This window comes from Penicillium antarcticum (assembly GCF_028974205.1).
Source record: "Penicillium antarcticum strain IBT 31339 chromosome Unknown utg000005l_segment0_segment0, whole genome shotgun sequence".
Taxonomy (NCBI): Eukaryota; Fungi; Ascomycota; class Eurotiomycetes; order Eurotiales; family Aspergillaceae; genus Penicillium; species Penicillium antarcticum.
In genome coordinates, this window is record NW_026695303.1 from 538,595 (window position 1) to 564,796 (window position 26,202).

The following is a 26,202-nucleotide window of genomic DNA, read 5'->3' on the forward strand; positions in this document are numbered from 1 at the left end:
CTGCTTGGGCGAAAAACATTACCACATACAAAGAATCCTCGGTCCTATTCCGCACGTTGAATCTGCAGGGTATCTAATTCCGCGATCTTGGCACACATGCGGGGTTGATGCAGCACGAAAGCAAGAAAACAGCCAAGGGCCATTGGTAATCCTTACGAAAGCGATCAGCCTCTCGATACGAGGACTTCATGCACACTGCTAAACGCGTAGTTTCTGCCCGGAAATCCCCCCAGCTCCCCACTTGGGTGGGGGATGCGAGAGGTGGCTATGTAAACTGCGGGGATTCCGGGTAAATTATTGGATATATGCTTCAAGTATGAAGTAGAACTTGGCAACTCGAGTTCAATTGTTCATTGAATACAATATGGCAGCAACCCGAAGTATTATTGTGACCGGTGAGTAGTATAATAGCCATGCGAAAGTCATCCAACAGTGGAGCCTCGACTGATGTAGTAATCAGGCGGTGCCTCAGGGATTGGACTCGGTATAACCAAGCATTTCATCACAGAGCCAAATACGCACATTACGCTTGTCGATATAAACTCCACCACCGGCGCGCAAACGCTCGAGACCCTTCGCAAAGAATTTCCTTCTGCAAATGTCTCATTCGAGCAGTGTGATGTTTCCTCCTGGGAAAGTCAAGTCGAGGTTTTCATGAAAGTCTTCGATCAGCAAGGCCGGATAGATATTGTATTCGCCAATGCCGGTATAACAGAAAAGGGAACATTGCTACCCGAGAGGGACGGTGATGAAACTAAGGGGCCTGTTAAACCGGACCTATCCACATTGAATGTGAATCTGATTGGGGTTCTGTACTGTAGGAGATTTGTCGGTATCGCGGGTTACAATGCCAATGCTAACAAACAAAATCAGCTGTCAAGCTCGCCACACATTATATGTCCTTCAACCGGGACCCCACAACTCGGTCCAAGGGATTGATTGTCTGCACTGCCTCCAATGCCGGTTTATACCCATTTGCAATGGCACCGATGTACGCAGCAACGAAGTCAGGTGTCATCGGACTAGTCAGGTCGCTCGCAGAACCTCTAGAATCGGAGAAAATCCAGATCAATGCGCTTGCACCAGCTGTTATTGGTAGGTTGGAACCCTGAAAGTATGATACGATCATGGCGATGGGGACTGACAGTTCAGCAGAGACAAACATCGCGCCAAGTAGTGCCTTGTTCAAGTCCATGATCCTGACACCAATGTCGACGGCCACTAATGCCGTTGCTCAATTCGTGGCTGATCCGTCGCTCACTGGTCGGGTGGCTGAGTTGCATGGAGAACGTGTTACGTTTGCAGAGCCGCCGGCGTATGTGGATGAGGATACTGGGAAGAACATTGCGATGTTTTCAAGCTTAGGGTACGCATGAGAAAAGGTATAAGGGTGCGAAGAAAATTCAACATTATCTGCTTCACCGGAGCCCAAGGGCTTGGAGTCACAGCTTTATGTCGTATTGTGTTCGGGAGAACAGTCGGTCAGAAAAAAAAAAAAAAAAGAAATATAATCCGGAAACAAACACCCCCAGGATATACCAACGCCGTGTCCACACCACCCAGTCCCCATGAGCCATTATCATAAATACAACAAAAGAACGCCTCCAACACGTGTAGCCACATGTATCATCTATATGTTTCTCTGAATGCAACCACCAACTATGCTTCGTCTTGATCATCGCGCAGCAAGACCTTCAGCTTCTCTAGCTTATCCTCACAGTTGACTTCCATTCGCATAACAACGTCCACGGCATCCTTTTTAGTGATCAGCATTTGTGATACCAGCCAAAAGTTGTATCCGTTTTTGTAGAAGCCCATTGAAGCCCACTCCTCGGACGAGACCCGGTTCGTAAGTAAAACCCAGTGTTCGTGCCACCGGCTTAAAGCAGCTCGTATAGCTGTTAGAATCGAGTCCTCTGGAATGGGACTGCTGTCACGAGAGCTGAAATTGGAATCCTGAGTGGGCTTTTTGAGATGACCCATTCTTATGAATGGTCCTAGAAGTGTCATATGGGTGTTGATGAATGAGAAAAGTACTAAAAAGGTGTCAGCGGCTGTGTCATCACACAGGATCAATGGGTACAATGACTCACTGTGTATTAATAAGAACATGTCGAAGACCGTGAGATCGAGGGGGTTCGACTGCTGTAATTGAGATTGAGATTGATCTTGTGATGTCTCTCGAGATGACATGCTCTGATGAGATGTACCGTAAGTTGTTCCTTGGAACAAGCTTTGAAAAGCACCCAGGACGGAACCTTGGCGAGAAAAACAAAACCCTGGCTCCGTAAATGGATGCTCAGAGCGGAAGAAAGGTTCTTCACATGGTAAGTCACATTCCATCTCGGTGTGTGTAATACGACAAGGATAGTTCTGGTAAAAGAAAAAGGCAGAATCTAGAAGGGCGATGATGCAGATTGTCCTAGGGGTTTATCAGTAAAGAAAAACGTATAGTCTTCGTAGACCTAGGAGGCATGGACACGAACCGGATTCGACACTCTTTCTGAATCCATTCATATTCTGTGACTTGACCGGCCGGATCATGTCGGATCTTTGTCAACTCCATTCGACGCGCAACCTTGACTATTTCGGTGAATCGGGTTTCCAAAGCGCGATATCGTGACACTCGATTTCCAGACCAATACTGGACGGTGAGAATGATGAACCCAGCTTGAAAATTTTGGAATTTGGTCCAGTCGTTTGATTCCCCATCGTGGCACCGTTTGCCCGAGAAAATCATGCCCACTTCACTATCTGGCGAAAAGACATCACATGAGAATATGAAGAGCTCCACGAAGTCGAGGATCCTTTTAGCAACGTAGGATTCCCTCTCATCATTGTTGTACATAGCACCCATAAATATTACTGCGGCCAATAAGGACAGAGGGGCGGTCTCCGGATCGAAAGAAGAATGAACGTATGCACAGCTGGGCTGCCAGTATTTGAAATAGAGGAATATGCATTTGCGAATGCGTGCCGTCGTCAAGAGAAAGTTGAAATCCGCGGTGACTTCTGCTTGGGCCTTAGCATCGAGTGGAACCTGCCATGCTCGTGCCAATATAGCTTGTTTCAATGCCATCGCAAACGGTCGTTCTGGTTCAAAAAGCGCCGGGTCGTGATGTAGTGCGAGACCAGAACTTGGCTGTGGATGGATGACGCCTTCATAATTCATTCCATCAGCGTTATATGAATCATGTGCTGGCCTCGCCTCATCCGTGAAGGGCACGTTCAAGAAATCCAGAATGGTATCTGGGAAGGAGAGCGGTATGGCAGGGTCGGCATTGACGAACCCAGAAGCGTACTGCGGTTGCTCACTGTCGATGTATGGGAACCCACTCCTTTGCGCTTCTTCCATATTGATGCGATGATGATAATGGAGGCTGCGCGCCCGATCGCTGCGCGGCGGAAGTCGAAAGTTCTCCGTGAAGCTGTCCGTGCCACCATTGAGTAGGAACTTGATCGATCCGCGGTCTGATGATGGTTGTTCATGACTCTGGGGTTTCACTGGTGGCCCTGCGTGGATTGGAAATGCTGTCTGTTGTAGCCCCATTGGTCCCACACTCGTATCTTCCTCGATCTCAGGAATACTCGGTCCAGCATTTCGTTCATTGTTGCAAGTGAGGTTTCGCTTTTGGCAAGATCCGCAGGGGCTTTGTCCGTCGCATCGCAATTTCATCGAGGTGCACTGGTTCAAGCAAGTCAGTCAGTTGACAGAGCTAGACGCGATGGGATTGCAAACCCACCGATTGGCATGCATGCCGTCGTCTACCCCTCTGGCCCGTCTCGGGGATCTGTCGGTTGCCGCGTCTGGCGCAATCCGTGTAATGGTCGCGAAGATTGTCACTAGAGTGCAGCGGTTAGTGAAATTGCTGTCCATGTTTGAGCGATTTGACTTACCATCGTGCGAATGAGTCATTGCAGAAGACACAAGAGTATGGCTTCTGTCCGGAATCTGTTGAGGGTCGTCAGTACATTAGGCTGAGCTGCAGTGCGGGGCACATACGGCGCAGATGATGCCGCTTGAGGTGATCAATCCTGGTAAAGCCTCGCTGACAGATATTGCAGCGAAAGTGCTTGTCTGTCGGCTTCATGATGGGCCATCGGGCAAAGTCCGGGGAAGCAGGAGGTTGGAGTCTGGGGTGAGGTGAGATGTTGAGTATGGGTATCGTCACAGAGCTGAGGTAAAAGTACCACTTTGCCAGCGCTTGCGGCTAAAGGGTACCTTGTAATATTACGAATCTGGTATGGTACGGTCACTCCCGTGATATCAACTCCACTTCAACTTCAACTTATCCCAATCTACTTCCACTTCTTCTTTCTGCCTTCACATATGAGTTTTTCATGAATGATTCTATTCAATGTAATTTCAAGTCTCAATTTGTTCCAAGAAACAGTTGCTCCCACACGGTATCCTGACTTTATCGCCCCCAAACTATGAGTGGACCCCCATTGGAAGGGGAAAGTCAATCTGCTCATCGTCCAGGTAATCTACATTTATCACGTCGTTTTTCTCGTTCTCGGTCCAGCCATCTCCAAGCCAACCGGAAGCGTTGTTATCAACATACTCATAATCAAAGTCTTCCCATCGAGGGTTGGCAAACGCCTTGATCGAATGCAGTGATGAACCTGTAATGAGTTAGCCCCACACAGTCAAGGTGGCTGAAGAGCACGTACCTGGCCATAGAGCAGTGATCCGACCATCTTCTGTGCCACCCTTATACCAGCTGCGACACTTGCTGCTGAATACTGTGCCAGAAAAATACTGATCGCAGTACTTGGTGAAACGCTGAACTGCTTCTCGGCGGACACTCATGGCTCGAATATTGTCCCTTTGCATCTTGAGCGCGCATTTGGTGAAATAGTCCAGTGCCTTCTCGATTAGAACCAGAAGATTTCCCTCGCCCAAGCCCGCATTGGGGCCAAGAGAGATGAAATAATTCGGGAATCCATCGGTTGCAACCGACAGGTAGTTCTCGGGTGTATTCTTCCATCGTTCCGAGAGAGTAATACCTCCGCGGCCTTTGATTGTGAATCGGGGAGTGCAGGAGGTGTCAAATCCTGTCGCACAGACGAGCATATCAATTGGTCGATGCTGTCCATCCGCAGTAATTATCCCAGTCTCGTCTACCTTGATGATATCTGATGTGACAATGTCAACCTTGTCATCTGTCAAAGCTTCTAAATACCCTGGCCCCGGAGTAAGACGCCGACACGCCGGCGGGAAAGCGGGGATGAGGTCGTCAGCTAGCTCAGGCTTATTGGCCAGGCGTCGCTTCATATTTTGCACGAACTTCTCGTGCGCGCCGACTTGCATTGGATTACCGGTAAGTGTGGCTCCATGAATAGACTGCAGCTCTAGTTCGACAGCTGTTCCAAAGGTTAGCCATTCTTTCCTATTCCGTGTTTTCAGAAGCCATGCATACTTTTGCGGAATTTTTGATACGCCTGATGATCCTTCTTAAACGTCGCAATCTCTTCGGGGGTGAAGGAAACTGTTTCTTATTAGAAGCAACATAAGATGGCCACTCGGTCGAACTTACAGTTTTCCAGGCCCTCTCCTCTCTTATCAATTTCTTCTCGGGCAAATGTTGGTGCGAGCCACGTGCGACTCCGCACATAATGGTCAATGTGAGGCACATCGGGCAGCAGCGCAGGAACAATCTGGATACCACTGGATCCATTGCCGACGACCGCCACACGTTTACCCTGGAAAGTGGTGAGCGAAATAACATGCCATAGGACGTGTCACAAACCTTGTAGTCGTAGCTCTCATCCCAAGTGGCACTGTGCATTAACTTGCCCTTGAAGTCATGAAGGCCAGGAATACTAGGCCATTTCCAGGCATTTAATGCACCCGTTGCCTGGATCAAAATATCGCACCGATCTGTATATGTGGCTGAGCTATCCACATCTTGGATCTAAAGATCAAGTCAACATCTAATCCCCCATCAAGAGCCGATTCAATTACCTGCAAATTCCATTTCGAATGCTCCTCGTCCCATTCAGCCTCGGAGATTTGCTGCTTTAGCTTGATATATTTCGTGCATCCATACTTCTCAGCAACACGTTTCCAGTACTGGTGAATTTCAGGAGCTCTAGCATAAAAGGTGGACCATTCCTTATTTGGTTCAAAAGTGGCTTGGTAGGTATGGGCGGGGATATCTATACGGATTTTGTCAGCAAATTCACCCACGAAACTGTCTGCGCGGGGCTTCGTTTCCACGGCACTCACCACAGGCACACCCCGGATATCGATTCTCAAACCATGTGCCTCCAATATCTGCGTTCTTCTCATATATGCAAAGCTCAAGGTTCGGAATCCTCTGTGTGAACCGAATACACGCAAGGATCCCAGAGATTCCAGCGCCAACGACGACTACCCTCAGCGGGCGAGCTTCATCGATAGACCGATCTGGCACAATCCATTGCGGGACTTGACCAGCAGACTGTTGTGTTTCCTTCGGTGATTGAGGGATGGGCTTGGCGTCTGCACCAAAGACATTTGAAAGCCGCCTGAACATGATCTGAAACCGAATGCAAGTATAAAGGGAAAAAGTAGTAACGGAGAAGGCAACAACCGGAAGCTTGACGCGGATATTGAATCTAACGTGTGGGCTGTTTCTCTGTTTTTTTCTCTCTGATAACAGCTACTGCTAAGGGGATTCTTCGTACTTATGGTATCTCTTTGAAGCCCCGCCGCTATTCCTCTCTTCAATCAACCAGCGGACTCTGAGCACCAATGTCGTTGAAACAGGCCCATGTAGTGGATACTGCTCTCCCGGACTAGACCACCTTGCCTGAATTGGCACTCAAACCCCACTACACGTACTTGTACAGTAGTGTCGGATATAAGTCTGATGCGTGTGATGCAAGCTCATTCGGTCATATCGAATAAGTGGAGGCGCGGTGGAAGTAAGTTGATGTCAATGGGCCGGAAATCCCCCAAAGTCAATACCTAGAACGGGATAGTGGCGGTGGGGTCTCCGCGGTTCCATACTTTGGCTGAGACTGCGGGTTTAACCATGCAGTTGAGTAGTCTGATCGCCTCGTATTGAGCAGATGACTGGTTCGGTCTTCGAGTTCAATGGGGTTTTCCCCGGATATTCGGAGATACGGGAGAGGGGGAAAGCTTGTGGCACAGTCTTGACCTATCCTATGAGAGATGAGGTTATCTTTAAGAGTGTCTCATTATAAACTTTCAATCTTCAACGCGGAATTACGCCGCTTATTATTGAGCCGAGGGAAATTGGAGGCCTGAATTGCAACCGACGGATCTCCCGAGCCATATCGCCGATGTGCTGAGGTACTAAGTCATGTCTTTTAGCACCACTCGGCGAAACGGAAAATCAGTTGAGTAAATAGGTAGAGATTCTAGATTCAGAAATACTGTAGCTTGATCCATCGATCACCATATGTATATATCCCTAGATGCTTGATATACATCGGGGACTGTCCGCTATGAGCTGACGATCATTAGGAAGCAGAAATGGTACTGTCTAATTATGACTGACACTGTTCTCATCATTTGCAACTGTCTGTAAGAACTGATTTATATTTGCCGGACGTTATGTGCGTTTCATGAAATAATTGAGTAGGAGACGTCATTCGATTTATGGTCTGTCCTGCTACGGGCATTTGAGCAGCCAATGAACATGATCTACAACAAGGCCTGGTCACTCAATGGCATTTACAAAAAGAATCTGTTAAGTCTATCTTATCAGTGAATCATATTACTGTCTAACTATGGGCAAGCTTCTTGGGTCGTTTCATATACCAAAATGCTTTATAACCATCACTAAACATCTCAGAAATTTGGAAGACTAGTCTTGCAGTTCCATCCTCTACGTACTAGACATTTAATAAGAGACAGTCCATACTGATATCTTGTCAAGTGGTGAGTACACAGGCCAACAGTAACATGTTTGTTTGCTATTGGATACGGCTATTTCCAATCTTTCACAAAGCCAAGCATGTCCTCGAACCAGGGCAAGTCATTCAATCTCAAAGATGTGCCTGCTGGCATTTGTATCAAGCTGATCCATTCGTCGCAGGTTGAACAATCGTAGTGCTAGAAAATGCTTGGTCAATCCTGGATTTCTTATCTGTAAATTTACCACCAGCTTACCTTCACCTTCTAGAAGCAATCCTTTCCACAGTGGCATTCGCCAGTATCTTTGTTGCAGTATCCGTACTTATCGGAACAGCAAGTAGACGGGTTGGCATCGCGGCAATGGAAAACCGAACATCTCTTGACAATCTCGGCGGGAGCGGGAGCAGGAGCAGGAGATGCTGCTGCAAAAGAGACGAGGGAGAGGACAATGGCGACAGAGACGGAGATGAACTTCATGATTGCGCGGGAGCTTTCGAGATGAGAATATAGATTTGATTGATGTGTTGAGATGAGAGATATATTCTTGCAGCTGGAGAATATGTCCTATTTATACCTTTCCCTCCTACTGACAATTCTCAATGAAGACGATCTATCACACGGCGTCTTTGTTGGCCCCAATGTTGTACTACCAGACCTCATGTGTAAATGTTGGCGCAGTCATCATGTAGGCAACTAGCATGTAGTGGCAGCGGAACGCCTGATCAGCATTGAACGCTCCGGGTTTGGTCTTTTTTGACTTGGTTTTGAGCAGTTTGCAACCAAGCACAAGGGTTGCATGGTTTCAAGCTGTTGGAATTCCTCTTATTGGCCTCGAATTGTTCCACATTGGCTAATGGGGTAGGCATGTTGTACAAAGCAGACATTATGAACCACGCGCTGGTGGTGAGACGGTGATGATCCCTTGTGGCTTACCCCTTACAGCTTGTCGATCCCCAAAATGCAGAGTTCTAATGTTGGTTAAGACTTGCCAAGATTCAGGATTGTATAGCCACCCGACATCAGAACACAAGGACAAGGTACTTCACTTATCTAGATTTATATATGTAGCTGTTAAACAATAAAATGCTAAGTCCTGGTTTGTTTCTAATGAAATGTCACATGAATTTTGGGGCAATAACATAATACCAAACATATCCAGATCATACCGCTGACCTGTTTGAGAGGCGCAAAGTACAAGAATTGAGGCGCCGGGAGCGGCTCGGCGAAGTACGTTCAATTTTCCTTGGCGGTTAAGGCATGTGGCCTGATCAGGGTCGTCCTTGGCTAGAACATGGCCAGACGGAAATCCGTAGGTTTAAGCCAGAAAATGCAAGTTTATTACTAGCGCCTCACTATGCAGCATCAATTGAGGGGCACAGCAGACTGGGAAATTATCTCTCCCTCACTCAAGATTCATGAGAAAAACGAAGATTAACCAGATAGCCTCAGATATATAACTTGCGTCACCACATTCATTTAAAGAAGGAAAAAAATGATAGTATTAATATGTGAAGGACTAAACTCAAAGAAAAATTCATCTTATCCGCATCGGCGCATACTTCTGTTTTGAGAATTGGAAGCCAACTTGCATATGCCAAGAAGCCTGGGATTGTTTTCCTACATTTCTGAGCTAGAAGGTTTGCCCAGTCACGCAGACGGACGTGTCGATCTCCCGTGTTTTCGCCACGAGACGAAGGCCGAGCAATGTATGTAACCCCAGGTTCCCTTTACGAACCGTCCAATAGAATGGCTCCTCATAACAACCACATGTGCGGGCCAGTGGAATGAGTTGGATCAAAGGTAAAGAATGTTGTGGAACTGAGGGGTTTCACGCAACAAGGGAGCAAGAACCCCAGTTTACTAAAGATGGAGCGTTTTAGGTCATCTACACTGTACGTGTGCTATAGCTGACTTCAACTGCAGGTAGTTCAGATAGCCAACAGATGTAAATTGAGACTATCAGTTATCAGTCATGAGCACCACCGAACTTCATTCGCCCATCCATTCATCACCATGTCTAGCTACATATCAAAGTATTAATACGCCACTCATGATCATAAACCAGTATTGCCTCTGTTCTTGGAAAGTGCGAGGGCTCTTAATTTCCAGAGCACTTCTTGAGACAGTAATCTCCACTCTATCATAATTGATATTGTTAGTGAGGATTCAAAGTTATGGATGCAAGTATACATACTCCACCGTCGATTCTGCAGAGAGTGAAACAATTGTTCGTTGGCTGCGGACGCAGGAGCTTCGTCAGTCTATAACAACAAATTATTGAAGCCAATAACTAACCACTCTCTTCTCAACCTCAACGGGCGAGGCAAGTGCCAGGCCAATGAACGTAGCAATGGTGATCATGTAGAAACGCATGATGGATGTATGGTATAATTGAAAGGTTTCGTGAGAAGCTATACTTGAGGATGCGAGGATTTGCGAAGGAAGAATTGATTTTGAGTCCTCCCTAGCGATGGAGACCTCGCAATTTATATGTTTTCGATGGTCGTTAAATTCTCTGGGCAACAGCTCCTCCATACATCCCACTTGTCATGAAGATCCCGGCGTCCCAGCGAGGTTTCTGACCCCACGACTCGTGCAGGCTTATGTGCATGTGATGGAAGTCTGTAAGAATGGCAGTGACAAATGTTGATTCGCGGTCCAAGAAACGCCAAGAATGATCTGCGAGGAGAATGTGCTATTTGAGCCAAAACCTTCGCATTACTGTAAGCTGCCTTCTACTTCAGCCTGGGGGCCTTACAGTGCCAACTGATCAGGTTCACTGCAATGTAACCTCGATTATATGGCCAATCAATTGACTTGAGGTATTTTCTCTGGGTACAAAGGTACCCATGTCTGAGAATTTTGACTAATGCCGGACTTTGCTCCAGGTATATATAAGGCCAGCACCCGTGGAAGAAAGCCAACATTTCAACTACAACCATTGCGCCTCTGAACCTCACGTATCAACCCTCAACCCTTATCTCGTCCAATCTGAAACATGAAATTTTTCATTGCTCTGCTTGCACTTGCTGCCTTCGCAGCGGCCGAAGCGGGCCCAAATCTGGAAGCAAGAGCCGGATGCTCCCAGAAGGGCCAATATTGCAACGGCGGTACTTTCCTGTGCTGTCCAGGCCAAGGAAGCTGCTCAGGAAACGTGGTACGTTTCTAGTTTCCCTGCCTCTGGGCATTGCTCCCCAAGAGCATGGAATCAAATAGCTAACATGCAACCATAGTGCAAATAAGCTACGATCAATTTGGAACTTGATGTGGTAGCCTTAGCTTGGGAGTCTTATGTCTGCAGGGAGAACTGTCTCTCTGGTCAATCCAGAGTACACTGGGAAGTCGTTATTGATGCAAAATTTGATATCCAAGCACGATCAAATTGATATGCGAGGCTACTATACCTTACAGATATGAACATTTGCTCATTCAAGTTCCATATATATTTTCGGACCACTTCTTCTATATAACACTATAAGTATTCTCGTTCAGTCTAGATAATATAAATCAAGTGTCTAGCATGAGAACATCAAAGTATGGATTCCCTTACGTGAACTTACTTGCCCTTTTTCACCAATCACGCAACAAATAATTGACGTATGTTTCGGGCACGTATTAAGCAAAGCGAGTCTCGGAAAAACGGAATTAGGTATAAGCTTAAACCCACGGAAATAATCAAGTCCCATTTGCAGCTGCAGTTACGTAGAACTGCCGATGACTGTTGATTACTTGAATCTCACCAATCCACATTGCCAGTTCTGAGTGGCCCAACTCGCTCCACAGTCTCGGCTTTACCCCTCGATCCCCCGCGGTGAAGCTCCCCCCTGTATTGTATATTACCGCCCTACAGGAATTCAGTTGCCGACAAATACTATAAAGCGTCGATGGCCACTCTTCTTATTGCATTTTCAGTTGAGTTGATGTTTCACACCAAGTGATGCCCGTCTTCACTGAGCATTCCGCTGCTTCGCGGGAGCTACGGGTTCTTCCTTCATTTGCTCCACCATTGCCACGCCTCACACCACCACTATCACCAGCATCAACGGAAAAATATGAAGTGGTCATTGTGGGAGCAGGCCCTGCGGGATTGATGCTAAATCTACTGCTGGCTCGTTATGGACTAAGCGACGACTCCCTGCTCTGTGTAGATTCTAAATCCACAACTTTGAAATCGGGACAAGCGGACGGACTTCAACCTCGAACACTGGAGACATTGAAGTCTCTAGGCCTGGCAGATGAAATCCTCACCGAAGGATGTCAGATGTGGCAGGTAAGTTTCTGCCAAATCAAGATCGAAAACCTAACTAATATGGTCGCAGGTCGCATTTTGGAATCCATCCGAAGATAAAGACAAAATCATTGAGCGCACATCTATCGTGCCAGATGTCGCTGTTCCAGCACGGTATCCACATGAAGTTACCATCCACCAAGGACGCATCGAGCGTATCCTAGAGACAGACCTACTCCGCTATTCCAAGCGAGGTGTCCAGCGCAACACCAAGCTAATCGAAGTCACAATCGACGAAGATGGCGACGCAGACTTTCCTGTCCTAGCAGAAATTGAAACAGAAGGCCAAAGACGCACAGTCCGAACAAAGCACCTGGTCGGCGCAGACGGAGCGCACTCAGTAGTCCGACGCAGCATGGGACTAAAGTTAGAAGGCGAATCAAGTGATCACATCTGGGGCGTCGTGGATTTAGTCGTTGATACCAATTTCCCCGATATCAGACGACGATGCGCGATCCACTCGCCGGCGGGATCGGTCATGGTCATCCCGCGTGAGCGTATTGCTACTGGAGACTATCTGACACGGTTGTATGTTCAAGTTCCTGGAGATGTCGTTCCCGACAGTGACCAGCAGCCGGAACACGGCACTGGTACACTGCCAGTTGCGGATGCACGGGCGCGTCGAAGTCAGGTTACTGAGCAGGCTATTTTTGAGAATGCAGCTGCTGCTTTTAAGCCGTATTATATTCGGCCTAAGAAGGATGGGGCTGTTGACTGGTGGGCTGCTTATCAGATTGGGCAGCGGGTTACGGATAACTTTTCTGTTAAGGATAGTCAGGGTGTGAACCGGGTTTTCATAGTTGGAGATGGTAAGTCAATCGCCTCACGGTGTTTACGGGAAATGTTTTGTTGACCAGATGAATAGCCTGTCATACCCACAGCCCGAAGGTGAGAAGACACGCAAAATATTCATATCTTGTGCTATTGCTGACCATTCATCTAGGCCGGCCAAGGAATGAACGTGTCAATGATGGACTCATACAACCTAGCCTGGAAGCTTGCCTATTCTATCAATGGACTCACGCCTCCCCTTTCTAGCGGGCAAGCAGATCCAATCCTGGATACATATCACCAGGAGAGACACACAATCGCGCATCAGCTGATTGAATTTGACAAAGCATTCTCATCAATGTTCTCAGGCAAGATTGGCGCTGAAGATGGCGGGCTCACTCACGACGAATTCCTCGAGGTGTTCAGTCGTGGCAATGGATTTACCAGTGGATGCGGTGTCGAATATCCCGAGAATTTGACGGTCAATCGAAAACTTGGCGGAGCTCAAAATCCCATTACAGGTACAGATTATCTATCTGGTATTCTCCAGCCGGGACGGAGATTATTGAATGTGCGCTTGGTGCGGCATGCAGATGGATATCGCCGTGACTTGCAAGATGGTAAGTGTATATGCTTCAATTTCAGTCATTCGTCTCTAACTAGATTATAAAGATTTCACCTCGATTGGACGTTTCCGCATTCTATGCCTTACCTCATCGGACCTGTTAGATCCCAAGGGCGTCTCCGCAAAGGCGCTTGCTGGTCTGAGTGGTACTATCTCACGATTCCCAGAGTCTGTCGTGGAGCAAGTTGTGATCCACCCTCGTTTGTCGAGAGATTTCGTGTGGAACGACATTCCTCGGGAGGTGAAGGAACACTCCGAGATGGCGTTCTATAGTGGGTATGAGATGGATGATGTTTATGGCATTTATGGTGTTGGTTCTGCTACTGGTGCAGTGGCGGTTGTTCGGCCTGATGGATATATCGGGACTATTGTGTCCTTGAGTGACGTACAAAGGGTGCAAGACTATTTGGAGACACTGGTCAGGACTGTCTAGATAACAGGAGATGAATATGTTGCATGATGTTACATAGTGCATGAATGAAGAGTACTTACTGTCAGCAGCTTGAGTGGCAATCTCCAGTATTTATTCTTGAAATGATTAGCACTGTAAAGTCACGATTGCACCTCCTGACAGTTAAGATAAGTACATAAGTCAGTTGACGCTGGGGGCAAATGTTTGCACTGTTTGCCAATAACCCTGTCTAAATTCACAAGCCGTAAATTTCCTCCCAAACTTTTCTTCTTTTTCAACTCTCTCACATATCGGTTTCCCTTTCTATATATTCCTCATGAATATGGAAATGTGGAACTTGGTATCTATGGCCTTATATGAAATGGCAGTATTGTTGCCGTGTTTTTGACCTCTACCTTGACCTCAATCAAAGGCGGACAACCCTTGTGCAAAAAAGCAAGTGGATCTCGAAAGATCTCATATAGGCCGGTCACTATCAGATACAGCAACATCAATAGTGAATTATGGAGCATCCGACGGGACCTGTGGCGCAATTGGTGAGCGCATCATGCTTATGTAATAATCCATTTCGGTGGAAATTATCATGAAGGTTGGTGGTTCAAGCCCGCCCTGGTCCATCTGTTTTTTGGTTTTTTTTTTCCCACCCTACTAAATAAAAGGACTAACCCTCTTTTTCTAAAAGACGAAGAAAGATGGCACGAGCATAAAAATATTACGATCTATGAAAATGTTTTCAGCTAGCAAAAGTACATCATGGATGATGCTCCAAGTACTTCTTTATCGCACTCTTAATTATACTCGCAACGTAAATAGCTTGGAACAATTGAAATCCCATCGCCAAGGTACAAGAAACCACTCATAAAACACCTTGGCTTTCTCGTTTGAGGATGCAGTTCGTCTCGCTACATGGCGTAAATCACCCTGGAAAACACCGGCCGATAACGTAGAACCAAAAAAGCAGTCTATCTAAATTCGGTATGCAGTGCGAATTAACCGTCATTCGTCCTGGCCGTCACCTCATCCCTGTTCTCAAAATATCAAACCTTCGCCCGACATGATGTCGATCAATATAGGGCTTAGCTATTAGATTCACCGTCAAAAGGCATGCCCGATGCCGAAACGGGCAATACTTGAGACGAAACCTCACTCGGCGGCTCGATTACTGTCCGATGAGCTCGCACGCTATACCTATGCAGGTTAGTCTTTGTCCTGTGCCAAGGCTGTCGCTGTATACATGCCAGCTGTAGGGTCGTCAAATCTGAAGATTGGTTTACAAAGAGGAGATATAACTATCCATCAGATCCAGGGGGTTTGTAGTTTTGGTGCGACTATAGTGCTTTTCGTCACTACTTTTCACATCAAGGTATCTCTTACTATCTATAAACAGCACGCGCTTGTGTCCCCGAATCGAGCTACAATAAAATAAACTCTGTGATTTTCATGCACTATGTCTGCCATGGCTTTCACATACCGCGACGGTATAGCTGTGGCTCAGATTGTTGCATTTTCTCCACTTTTCTTGTTCGCCGTCTACTTCAAATACACCGACCGAATAGGCTGGTTCTGCAGCGGAATATTCTGTCTACTGCGACTGATTGGGGCAAGTTGCAAGTTAGCCGCGATGAAGAGCGACAGTCGCGGTCTTTCAGCAGCTATATTTGTCTGCGAATCACTGGGCATGATATTGATAATCTTCCTTCTCCTGGGCATCCTTGAAAGAGCGTATGTTATACCACTATTTCTGCGACCAAACGAAGCTAACCATGTTCGGAACACAGGAACAAGATACTTCCGATCCTTCGGAAACGCCTTTTTCTCCTCCCGTCAATCATAACCTGGATTGACATCGGCATTTCAATTGGTGGTTGGGTGGCTGTCATGCATGTCGAACATCCCCTGCTACCAACTCCATACAGTCAAGCCAGCACGGCGCTACTAGCGGTGATATACCTATACATGGTAGGAGTCTTTATGGCGATCGGACTCCACCGAAGCAACCTTCCCAAACAGGAACGGTGGGGCATCACAGCTGTGGCCGTGTGCATTCCGATGTTGGCGGTGCGCCTTGCATACACGCTCATATTTGTGATCACTGCCGACATGGATTTCAACGCGATTAGGGGTAACCCCACGGCCTACCTGATCATGACCATGTTGCCAGAGGTAGCCATTATTGCCATCTGCACATACATCATCCAGGCCAAAATTCCCGTGTCGCATGATCTGAATGGCAATCGCCAAAAGCTGGGGAGCGAGGATGGGGGCGAGTATTGGTTCGGTGGGACGGGAAGTCCACGTGGCATTGTATAGCGCCCTGTTCGCTTGTTTTTGGTTCGTGAATCGACTTAATGCACGCCCGTTGAAAATGCAGAAATTCGATTGTTTGCCATGTGGCTGTCTGGCCGTGTTAGGAAATAGTAAACTCCGCTAGTCCTGGTGGAGATTTCATCCGATGCAATCGGGATCAAGGCTAGGTTCACCTGCAACGAGTCGGAACGGGTGAGACAGTGGGGTGCAGGATTCGACGCCCTCCCAATCATGAGACGTTTCCATTTGCTGTACGTCAACGTGACTTTATCGCAATTGTGTGCTGCATGCTAGGGATCGAGTAACGGTGAGGAAATGTGAGTTCCTAAATATGAGCTCAGAGCGGACGAACGGAGGACGAAATGGGGAACTTTGAATTGAAGAAACTAACAGTTAGCCCCGCTTGGACTTTATCATGGCAGAACTAGCGACCGACATTCTCTTCATTGGAGCGTATAATGTTTAGCGGGGCGCCTCGGCCCGTTCTCAGAGTTGCCTATGGAATGTCAACGGTTTTTATTGCAATCGGACCCTTTCACCTGTTGACTTCCAACGTCATCTGTTTGCCCGACCAGATATTGTTGTTTTGAGACTCGAACTGCAACATGAAAGAAAAAGCCATTGCCCCTGTGCGTTTGTTTCCCGTCTTCCGCCGCGTATTCCCAGTTGTCACGCTAATTCTCGCACCAGGATCCCGACATATATGCCGTGACCGAAGGCTTTGCTCCGGATGATTGGCAATCGTGGGTTTCTCCTTTTGTGATGTAGCCCAGTATAACCAATAATTTATCACAGAGAAACAACATCCATTGGTTCCTCTCTATATCGAGGCTGTTATGAAAATGGGCGGAGGTGCGCAGCTTGTACCATCCTGCGCAACCTTCAAAATCGGCTAACATAGTTTCAGATATCAAACATTAAGGGAGGTTTCCTAGTATGCGACCCAGCGCCGCAACTATGTTTGGTCGGTCTAACGAAATAGCAGTGTTCCCTCCGATGATCAACAATTCGAAGCATATGAAGCCGGGTACTATCGCAAGACTCCTGACTCTTTGCAGAATTTGTACTGATACCTATCTAGACACATTACCGCATTAAATATGGATTCAAATCGAGAAAACCCACTTTTCCGATCACCGGTCGGAAAACATATAAAGCACGTTCTCGATATCGGAACTGGAAAGGGATCATGGGCAGTGTACGCAGCAGCAACCCCTTTTCAAGAATAGGACATACTGATATTTGAAAAGTGATGTTGCAGATTTATTTCAAAAAGGTGAGATTGATCGGTGAGAACGCAGCCCCGCGACAAAGAATTGACTTTGAAAGCTACTGTCCGAGGCGTGGACCTATTCCCCCCGCCAATAAACTGGATGCCACCGAATTGCGTCCTTGAGGTAGACGACATATTACAACCCTGGACATGGCAGCAGCCCTTTGATCTTATCCACATGCGAAATTTGGATGCCGCATTTACACCTGAAGAGAATGCACGACTATATCAACAATGTTACAAGTAAGTACTCAAACAAGGCTTAGAACGATCACCGCTGACAGGCTAATAGTAATCTACAACCTGGGGGCTGGATTGAACAGCTCGAGATATCACACAAATTCCACAGTGAAGATAACAGCTGGCCAGAACACTGCCACGTGAAAGATTGGGAAAGACTAATGACGAGCGCCGCGGCAAAGTCCGGAAGGCCGCTTGATCTCTATCATCGCTTCCCAAGTCTAATCAAACAGACAGGTTTTGTTGATATACATGTAGAAGAAGCCAAGTGGCCGGTTGGGCCGTGGCCCAGAGATAAGCAGCTCAAGGAAGCAGGATCTGTCAATCTGGGGCATTGGTTAACTGGAATGGAAGGATATGCGATGTATTTGTTTACAAAATATGGCAGTCCGACTGCTTGGTCGAAGGAAGAGGTTCAGGTTCACTTGGCTCGGGTGAGGAAGGAGTTGGTTGATCCGCGATACCACCTTTATCATACAGTGTAAGTGGATTCTGGTCTACGTGTTGAATTTTTTTACTGATATCTTACTAGAAAACGGGTATGGGCGCGGAAACCCATGCCAGAGGAAGATCTCATTAAGATTGAAGTGGAATAGGGGTCTAATTTATACGAAAACCTCCACTAAAAATGAGCATACGTAGAGTTCAAAATGAGACTCATGACAAATCAAAGTACATGATACAATCGTACATGCAGTAAAGCCTCCAGCTGGTCAGTCAAACACATCTCGCTATGGCAGAGGCACCGATACCGGTCAACTGGCGACGCGAAAAAACGGCTCCAACCCGTAGTGGATCACCGTGAGCCGCGTCCACGAAATCTTCAATCTGAGATGACTTGGCCATCTACACAACATGGCAGCCCCAACTCCACCATCATGGCTGTTCCCCAGTATTTTGCCAATCTCCCGGATGGGAGATCGCGTACCTCCAACATGGCACGTGGTGTTTATCTGCCCCATGGAAGACGCAGAGCGGGTTGAAATGATGACCAAACTCAGTACCATCGACGAAAATTGGCTGGATCGTCCCCAGGCTGCGATGCAGCGTCTGGTCGAAATCCCTTGGTTAATGGACTGGACGCCACCGACATCGGCTATCTTCTCCATTGTGAAAGATGATCCGTTGATCGTGGTTGATGATCAGTCTCAGATAGATCAGACGGCCATCATCATTTGGAAAGCTTCTACTGAATCCAGCCCTGAGGCTGCTCGTGTACCAATTGCCCGGGCCAACATTCTGTTGGGCGTCGCTGCTCAAGGAGGGCTGTCATCCGAGTATGCTCGTATTCTGCCGGAGCCGAAAGCACAACCGGCCATACCCGTGAGTAACTCATGAAGTGCAATAATGCCTAGTTGAATGATACTGAACTAGATGCAAGACCATAAATCGTGTACTTCCATCCCACTTGGCTGGTCTACGCCTCGAACCATCGATCCCGACTCTGGTATCTTTGGTGCATCTCCCAGAAGCAGCACAAAGGAATCTCGAGTCAATGATAGGCTGTCAGACAATTATTCGCAACTGGCCAAAAGCCCAAGATCCGTGTTCTCATACTCAACTCTACCGAATGTTCCAAGCGCTAAAGATCTCCCATGAGAGCAACTACCAAGCCTTCGCACTTTTCATAGATGAAGTCCCAGAAGACTCAGAAGAGTCAGATCGCCCAGGAGGCTACCGTATTGTCAACGCAAAAGGATCTAGCTTTCCGCATTTCTCAGACGAGGATGGCAGCAAACTGGAGATTACCACATTACCATTTGACAAGGTGGAAGAATACTGGAACGCAGCCTGGAATCCAGAGAGTCGGATTCCAGCCACCGTCCCAAAAGGCCCATACAAATACAATGCTGCCATGTGGAAGCTGAACAAATTCGGCGGCGACCCAATCGTCAACCCAGATGATATCGCCAATAGTCTCGACACAAGTGTTATCTTTGTGTTAGAAAAGATGACCGAAACCGAGCTACGCAAGATACGATGGGAAATATTCCGCGGCTGTGACTCTGATGAAAATTTCATGTGGGTTGATGTGTCAGATCGACTGGTTTCACCGGACATGCAAGGTTTAGTGACATACTTTGAATCTGGAGAGTTTACTAACCACTCACCTCCGTACCACTTTCTTGCCGTTGATCGTCAGACTCTGGCGGATGCAATGGAGCCATTCGATGAGCGGGATGCTCTCGAGGCTATCATTGTTGCTTCGTATGAGGCTGGTGATGTCTGGTTTTCAGATGATATGAATCGTTCTTTCGGATACATATCTACTGGTTATGGTTATTACAGAGGGGACTACGATGAGGTCCAGAATATTCATATTAACTTGGTGATTTCCAATATGAGCTGGGACGAGATGTGTCAACATTCTCCGGTGGTATATTGGAGTGCTTATCGGAAGTGGGCTGAGGAAAATTTAGGGCAATCATTCTCGCGGTCTTTTGGTCCGGGGGGGATGAGGACTTCCATGGAATGATTCATCACTGTCTCACTGGAGTCATTTTGTCTAGTTTATTATTGATCTGGACTTCGCCGGGTCTAAGCCAAGAATACGAGAGAAAAAGTCAGCAACTGTGGCTAAGGACTTATACGAGCGCTCCCATGTGGCACTTTATCAGCCTCAATATTTGCACCAGCCTCGCAAGGACAGCACTGAGGCCAACACATCTAAGCTTACACCGTCAAGATGCTTTACGCCGTCAGACGCGGCATGAAAATTCACCAAAGTGTCGCTCCTTTTGTGCACTGAAATAGTCAAGAACGCGTGGATCGAAGGAGCTTCTCAACAGTGGTCGTACCTGCGTTCGATTAATGTTTTATTGACGGATAGCGTTTCAGATCCGTTAAATCAGGAGGTAAAATCGAGTTCAACTACATTTCAAGTCCCAAGTCTTTGACCTCCTACCAAAATCTTGGAACTTGTATCTAGTACCGCTGAAACTCATCTTTAATTGGAACAAAGCGTCGACCATGGAAGGCCTTATGCAAGGCGCTGCTGACTGCAGAGGAAAACGGGATCAGCTGTGGCGGGGGCCAGAATCATTCCATTTGCGACGCACAGACTGCGGTGGTGACTTGATTTCAATGAGATTAACCGTTGAAACTTGGTTGGAAAGGAAATCGAAGCTACCTTGACTCGAGAAATAGAATTGTAGTCAAGATAACGTAGCAAGACCAGCATTGAAATTCTACAGAGCCGCGTGAATATAGCGCGAATTAAAAGCCGCGGGGTCATAGAGCCCTAAGTGAGCGCAAGCCGTAAATTCCACTTGTTCTGACTGCCGATCGCAAAATTCTGTCTATGGAAGTAGGTGATGATTATCAATGAATGATGCTCAAGTCACTTCAGCCCAATGGAAACAGTTCCCAATGCTGCGCACCCTTGTCCGAAATATGGGTTTCTTTGTCCCCCGGCCCAATGTCTTTTCTCTCGCCGTTCCCCTCCTCTCATCTTTAATAATCTCAAATATCCCGAAAACGGCAGACTGGATAATTGCTAGCTAGCTGTTAACTTTCAGTCCATAATGCCGTTCGTGCGCCAGCTGGTCCGGCCACTGCTTGCAGCGCTGGCTCTGGCATCTATGGCAATAGCCCAATATTCCGGCTCCGTTATTGCCATGGATTCCTCGGCCTCAGACTTGACATCCACAGCGTCCTCGTCCTTGTCAGCTACTAAAACCTCGACTTCGACTGGTATAGCAACTCATACCATTCAGGTTGGATCCAAGTCTGACCCGCATCAATATTCACCCAGCAGTGTTAAGGCCAACGTCGGGGATATTGTCGTTTTCGAATTTTACCCAACCAATCACTCGGTCGTCAAAGCAGACTATCTCGCACCATGTGTGCCAGCCAGTGGGGATATTTTCTACTCGGGGATGTTTGACACATTCAATGAAGAGGATGGACAACTTGTGGGGGACGTAAGTCGACATGTCCGGCCCGAAGATATATTCTGTATTCCAAGGATACTAACAATGAATGCAGCCACCGACCTGGTCGCTGAGGATTAATGACACTGCAGTATGTATCAAGAATCGTTTGCCGTTACTAGATTCAGGACCCCAATCTAATTTCCTGTCTCCAGCCAACCTTTTTCTATTGTACCGCAATCGACTCTTGTTTGAAAAATGGCATGGTTGGCGTTATCAATCCGGTATGATGCCCAGAGTTCTTGCCGCTTTGATCCATACTGACAAAAATCGACAGAATTCGAGCGAGACATTCAAATCACAATACAAGAAAGCCCTCCACTATCCCTACATGCTTGTCCCCGGCCAATCAATGCCCGCTGAAGGCGAGGGTACTACCACAGACACAACCTCAAGCGCCACAGCAAGCGCAACAAGCAGCCCATCCGACAAACACGGTCTATCAACCGGAGCAATCGCAGGTATCGCTGTTGCAGGAGTAGCATTCCTCGCAATTCTAGTCGCACTATTCTTCGTCCTCGGCCGCAATCGCGTCTACTCACAATGGATGTCTTCCCAAGACGGGCGCACCGAGCGAACAGCACGGTGGGCGTTATTCAATTCAGACGCCCACAGCAACGGCAACCGGAAAAGCGAAATGTCTAGCAGTACTTTGAAGCCCGGCCACATTGATATCAGTGCTGTTTCCAGTCCGGATCCGAATGTTCGTACCTTTTCGCCGGGTACAGAGCATATGTCTTCGCATGGATCTCCGTCCACGCAGCAGGGCCATTGGAGCTGGAATGAGCCACCACCGCCTGCGCCTCGGACGCACATTGCTCCGACAGAGTTGGACGGCCATCCTATGATTTACGAGGCTCCGGATAATAGTCGGTTCCCCGACAACAATCGGTACCCGGTTAACAATCGATTCTGAAACGTCTCAGTGATCTGGGAGCTGAAAAGGATGAATGAATACGCTAAGAGGTCAGTGCGAGTGTAATTGGTTCATGTGGTGTTGTGATGTTAGGTGGTGTGTTTCATTTGCTCGATTTGGGTTTATGTTTTTATGAGGCTGTTCTGCTTATAAAGTGATACCTGTCATTTCCTTTCTCTTGTGATTTAGCAAATAATGAATCGCGGTCTATACTTCCTCGGTCAGCTGAAGTGTGGATCACCTCCCCAGATTACCCTGTGTTTCTCTGGTTTGACGGGTTTGACGGGGGTTTTCTCGTTCAAATCGCGTAACAAGAACAATTGGTCCCGACTATACTTTTCAGGCCACATTTCTAACATGCCGAGAAGTTCAACAGAGAAAAGATCACGCTGGGGCTGCGCGAACTCGTATTTATTTCTTGCGACATGACCGACGAGAGAAATAACGAGAGGTAACAGTCGAAAGCAACGCAAGAAATGCGATGAGGGTCAACCTAGCTGTACAGTCTGCACAGAGCAAGGATCTGACTGTATATATCCAGACTGGAAAACAGTCAAAATTGGCCGTACCCACCAGCGGACTATTGAGAATCGACAAACTGAGGTTGTTTCGGCTCAGCCTATGCTACTACCAACACAACCAAGCAGCAATCGAACACGACCAGTCCATCACTTTGAGTCCAAAATCGTTAGACAGATTTTGTGCTCTTTTATCTCAACTTGGGAAAGCGAAATCGTTTCTTCTCTATGCCTTCCCACTGGCATCGTACTCGGTGCAGGTTCTCCGCTGATCTTAATATTGTAATATAGCCCTGAGTTCGCACATCTGCATCTAGGATTTGTAATGAAGTACCAGACGCAATCAATATAATGGCCAGGGAATTGCACACGCATATAGCGTTTCGTCCAATGTTTTTGCTCCATATACAGTTATCTCTATCCCATCTACAGTCTCACGTGCCACATAGATTAGGACGATAATCCATAAATACCGTTAGTCTAAGTTTTGAAACATCGAAAGGACTTGACTCTTTGTCAAAGGATAGCTGAACCTATTTACATACATTTAGCTTGTTGTATGAGAATTGTAACGTACTGAAACAGCAGAATGGGTATAATTACAGAGACTGCAACCGTACGAGAACATTCGGATGAAATGCCGAGATATTCGGCGCGATGTATAATACGAGAATCACGTGTAACGGTATTACCGGCCCATTCAGCCAGACTTCGGCATTCCTCCATTCTCCCTGAATCGTTTATCCGAAATTATCGCCCAACCGAATCATGCCGCCAACACCGCGCCGTGGCATCACGGGTGTCCAAAAGCAAGCCCTACGGGCGTGGGCAAAAGGTCAAGAACATCGCCCATCGCACGCTCAGTCATGTGCCTGGTTTGAACGAACATACGGACGGCACCTCAGCCAGTCCACTTGCTCAGAGATCCTCTCTAAGAAGTTCGACCATCTTGATAGCGTTACCGGCGATGCAGCGAATCTACTCCGCCAACGAGCACCACAATGGCCACTTCTTGAACAGCAATTATTTGAGTGGCTAGATACTCTTGCCCCCGGTGCAACGACCCCGGCAGAGGTTCTCACTCACAAGGCGCGCGAAATCTGGAATCGGATCCCGGAGTACCAGACTCTGCCGGTTCCCCATTTTAGTAATGGCTGGATGGGGAAATTCCGGAAACGATATACTGATCGTGTGAGCGCGCGTCCGGCCGGAGGTGCTCTTACAGCTGCGCCAATGCAAACCACTCGGAAGGAGATGAAGGGATTAAGAGCGATGGCTGGTGAATTCCACGAAACTGATATCTACAATATGGATGAGATGGGCCTTTTCTGGCGCAAGCCTCCTGTTTACCTTCTTTCCTCTCAGGACCCATGGACGACCAGTCGAGAGAACTCGCGTGTCTGTGTCATGGCGTGTACCAATAGTACTGGCTCGGATCGTCTGCCACTCTGGATGATTGGCCATTCCCAGATGCCACAAGCACTAAGCAAGATCAATCTCGAAGCGATGGACTGTCACTGGAGATACAATACTCACGCATGGCTGACACGAAGTTTGATGCAAGAATGGCTTCTCTTCTTCTACCGCCACGTAGGCGATCGAAGGGTTCTCCTGCTGCTTGACCAACATCCCGACCATCAGGCCGCGATTGATGCCGTCCCACCGCCGCCTAATGTGCATATTCAGCTGTTCCCCAAGCAGACCAACCAATCGGCTGAGCAGCAACCTCTCAGCCTAGGTATTGTGCAAGCTCTCAAGCACTGGTATCGCAAATACTGGCTTACCTACCTTGTGTCTGGTTTGAGCACATGCGAGAACTTGGTACACAAGATGAATCTATATCGAGCAATGTGCTGGATAACGCGTAGCTGGCGCCATGACCTGGCCAATGCGACAATCAACAGAGCGTTCCGGAGGAGCAGCCTATTGGACCCACAGCTCGATTATATCTCTGCGCCAAGGTTGCCGGACTTGACAGCTCTCTACAACACTATCGTGCAGAACAATAGGGGTCTAGCCGTGATCAGCCTTGAGAACTTCACTCATCCACTGGATGAAGACTTCGAGACCCACTTGGGTAATGCAGATGATGCTGGCGAGGCTTTAAATGAACAAATACGTTTGGATGAACCTATCCTCCCTGTACCCGCACATGACACCACTCCCCCTGCGCAGGATGCGGGTGCCGGATTGCAAACTGCTATTAATTATTTGTTGCACCAGCCTTGGACTACGGCGAGTGATATTCAGTCTTTGGAACGCGTGGAGAGAATTATCAACCGGTTTGCTATTGATGAGAAGGGAAAGGGACATGCCGGGGCTTTTAATTGAAATGACTCAGTATGCATACTATTACACAGCTAAACTGGAGACCGAGTCATGGAGGTTACAACGCGGTCAATCATACATTTAATTTCAATATTACTTTGTGAGAAGGTACCATAATAGCAAATCACTCGTGAGCTGAGAAGAGCGATTTTATTAATTTCTAGTTGGCACAGGATGAGACGTCGAATTTGAGAAGCTTTGAAAATGAAGGACAAGCTCAAAGGGGGGGGGGGGAATACTCAACTGGGTATGGGTGCTCTTGTGTCTGATGACCTACAACAACTTGTCCTACAATTTGACTCAAAACAGACACTGTAGTGAACAAACCATGATACTTCAGCATGCCGCTCACTCTGCTGAGCTCTCGACATCTTCATTTCCCAGATCAACGTCCAATCAATCCAACGAGCAATACGCTCTGCTGAGTTCTCGATGCCTTCATCTCTCCCAGTAATCTGCATCGCTGCTATTTTCCTCTTCCACCTTCTTATGAAGGCGGCTGGATGACATGAACATGTTGAAGACTTAGAGCGATTATCAGATTGCGTAGTAGGGTGACGCTGACGGTGATCCGTGGAGATGAGGACATCCAAATCGGAATGGAGTGAATTATAAGCCCTCCAATCGGCCAGTCACTATTCGAGAGTAGTGCTCTACAATGTGATATGGCTTCTACAATACTGGATTCAGTTGTGGACCGTAGGAGTATATGTGCAGGTCCT

At 47.4% G+C, this 26,202-nt stretch overlaps 13 protein-coding genes across 13 annotated transcripts; 8 read left to right on the forward strand and 5 right to left on the reverse strand.

The window, feature by feature from the left end:
• Positions 1 to 364: 364 nt before the first annotated feature.
• Positions 365 to 1,376, forward strand: N7508_004856 (putative short chain dehydrogenase/reductase; the record flags this gene model as incomplete). The annotated part of the gene is made up of 4 exons (XM_058462922.1): positions 365 to 395; positions 461 to 817; positions 874 to 1,095; positions 1,156 to 1,376. The coding sequence occupies 4 exons, from the start codon at positions 365 to 367 to the stop codon at positions 1,374 to 1,376; spliced, it is 831 nt and encodes a 276-aa protein (XP_058319400.1).
• A 283-nt stretch (positions 1,377 to 1,659) lies between these two features.
• N7508_004857 (uncharacterized protein) lies at positions 1,660 to 2,112 on the reverse strand (the record flags this gene model as incomplete). Its single annotated transcript, XM_058462923.1, has 2 exons — positions 1,660 to 2,036; positions 2,094 to 2,112. The coding sequence occupies 2 exons, from the start codon at positions 2,110 to 2,112 to the stop codon at positions 1,660 to 1,662; spliced, it is 396 nt and encodes a 131-aa protein (XP_058319401.1).
• A 310-nt stretch (positions 2,113 to 2,422) lies between these two features.
• Positions 2,423 to 4,091, reverse strand: N7508_004858 (uncharacterized protein; the record flags this gene model as incomplete). Its single annotated transcript, XM_058462924.1, has 4 exons — positions 2,423 to 3,685; positions 3,744 to 3,843; positions 3,898 to 3,952; positions 4,004 to 4,091. 4 exons carry the CDS (start codon positions 4,089 to 4,091, stop codon positions 2,423 to 2,425), a joined length of 1,506 nt encoding a protein of 501 aa, XP_058319402.1.
• Positions 4,092 to 4,432: 341 nt separating this feature from the next.
• Positions 4,433 to 6,521, reverse strand: N7508_004859 (flavin-containing monooxygenase; the record flags this gene model as incomplete). The annotated part of the gene is made up of 7 exons (XM_058462925.1): positions 4,433 to 4,626; positions 4,675 to 5,367; positions 5,424 to 5,492; positions 5,541 to 5,706; positions 5,754 to 5,918; positions 5,969 to 6,162; positions 6,233 to 6,521. The coding sequence occupies 7 exons, from the start codon at positions 6,519 to 6,521 to the stop codon at positions 4,433 to 4,435; spliced, it is 1,770 nt and encodes a 589-aa protein (XP_058319403.1).
• A 1,613-nt stretch (positions 6,522 to 8,134) lies between these two features.
• Positions 8,135 to 8,347, reverse strand: N7508_004860 (uncharacterized protein; the record flags this gene model as incomplete). Its single annotated transcript, XM_058462926.1, has 1 exon — positions 8,135 to 8,347. One exon carries the CDS (start codon positions 8,345 to 8,347, stop codon positions 8,135 to 8,137), a length of 213 nt encoding a protein of 70 aa, XP_058319404.1.
• Positions 8,348 to 9,924: 1,577 nt separating this feature from the next.
• Positions 9,925 to 10,243, reverse strand: N7508_004861 (uncharacterized protein; the record flags this gene model as incomplete). Its single annotated transcript, XM_058462927.1, has 3 exons — positions 9,925 to 10,007; positions 10,065 to 10,131; positions 10,166 to 10,243. The coding sequence occupies 3 exons, from the start codon at positions 10,241 to 10,243 to the stop codon at positions 9,925 to 9,927; spliced, it is 228 nt and encodes a 75-aa protein (XP_058319405.1).
• A 1,564-nt stretch (positions 10,244 to 11,807) lies between these two features.
• Positions 11,808 to 13,987, forward strand: N7508_004862 (putative phenol monooxygenase; the record flags this gene model as incomplete). Its single annotated transcript, XM_058462928.1, has 5 exons — positions 11,808 to 12,140; positions 12,190 to 12,967; positions 13,024 to 13,046; positions 13,102 to 13,549; positions 13,602 to 13,987. 5 exons carry the CDS (start codon positions 11,808 to 11,810, stop codon positions 13,985 to 13,987), a joined length of 1,968 nt encoding a protein of 655 aa, XP_058319406.1.
• A 1,600-nt stretch (positions 13,988 to 15,587) lies between these two features.
• On the forward strand, positions 15,588 to 16,276 carry N7508_004863 (uncharacterized protein; the record flags this gene model as incomplete). Its single annotated transcript, XM_058462929.1, has 2 exons — positions 15,588 to 15,688; positions 15,745 to 16,276. 2 exons carry the CDS (start codon positions 15,588 to 15,590, stop codon positions 16,274 to 16,276), a joined length of 633 nt encoding a protein of 210 aa, XP_058319407.1.
• A 602-nt stretch (positions 16,277 to 16,878) lies between these two features.
• N7508_004864 (uncharacterized protein) lies at positions 16,879 to 18,382 on the forward strand (the record flags this gene model as incomplete). Its single annotated transcript, XM_058462930.1, has 10 exons — positions 16,879 to 16,902; positions 16,964 to 17,016; positions 17,069 to 17,125; positions 17,181 to 17,207; positions 17,259 to 17,300; positions 17,355 to 17,471; positions 17,524 to 17,549; positions 17,603 to 17,789; positions 17,839 to 18,267; positions 18,319 to 18,382. The coding sequence occupies 10 exons, from the start codon at positions 16,879 to 16,881 to the stop codon at positions 18,380 to 18,382; spliced, it is 1,026 nt and encodes a 341-aa protein (XP_058319408.1).
• Positions 18,383 to 18,641: 259 nt separating this feature from the next.
• On the forward strand, positions 18,642 to 19,124 carry N7508_004865 (uncharacterized protein; the record flags this gene model as incomplete). The annotated part of the gene is made up of 1 exon (XM_058462931.1): positions 18,642 to 19,124. One exon carries the CDS (start codon positions 18,642 to 18,644, stop codon positions 19,122 to 19,124), a length of 483 nt encoding a protein of 160 aa, XP_058319409.1.
• Positions 19,125 to 19,356: 232 nt separating this feature from the next.
• On the forward strand, positions 19,357 to 20,262 carry N7508_004866 (uncharacterized protein; the record flags this gene model as incomplete). The annotated part of the gene is made up of 1 exon (XM_058462932.1): positions 19,357 to 20,262. The coding sequence occupies one exon, from the start codon at positions 19,357 to 19,359 to the stop codon at positions 20,260 to 20,262; it is 906 nt and encodes a 301-aa protein (XP_058319410.1).
• A 1,048-nt stretch (positions 20,263 to 21,310) lies between these two features.
• On the forward strand, positions 21,311 to 22,634 carry N7508_004867 (uncharacterized protein; the record flags this gene model as incomplete). The annotated part of the gene is made up of 4 exons (XM_058462933.1): positions 21,311 to 21,709; positions 21,774 to 21,809; positions 21,874 to 21,942; positions 21,996 to 22,634. The coding sequence occupies 4 exons, from the start codon at positions 21,311 to 21,313 to the stop codon at positions 22,632 to 22,634; spliced, it is 1,143 nt and encodes a 380-aa protein (XP_058319411.1).
• A 1,286-nt stretch (positions 22,635 to 23,920) lies between these two features.
• On the forward strand, positions 23,921 to 25,483 carry N7508_004868 (transcriptional regulator family: Centromere protein B DNA-binding region; the record flags this gene model as incomplete). Its single annotated transcript, XM_058462934.1, has 1 exon — positions 23,921 to 25,483. The coding sequence occupies one exon, from the start codon at positions 23,921 to 23,923 to the stop codon at positions 25,481 to 25,483; it is 1,563 nt and encodes a 520-aa protein (XP_058319412.1).
• Positions 25,484 to 26,202: the final 719 nt, after the last annotated feature.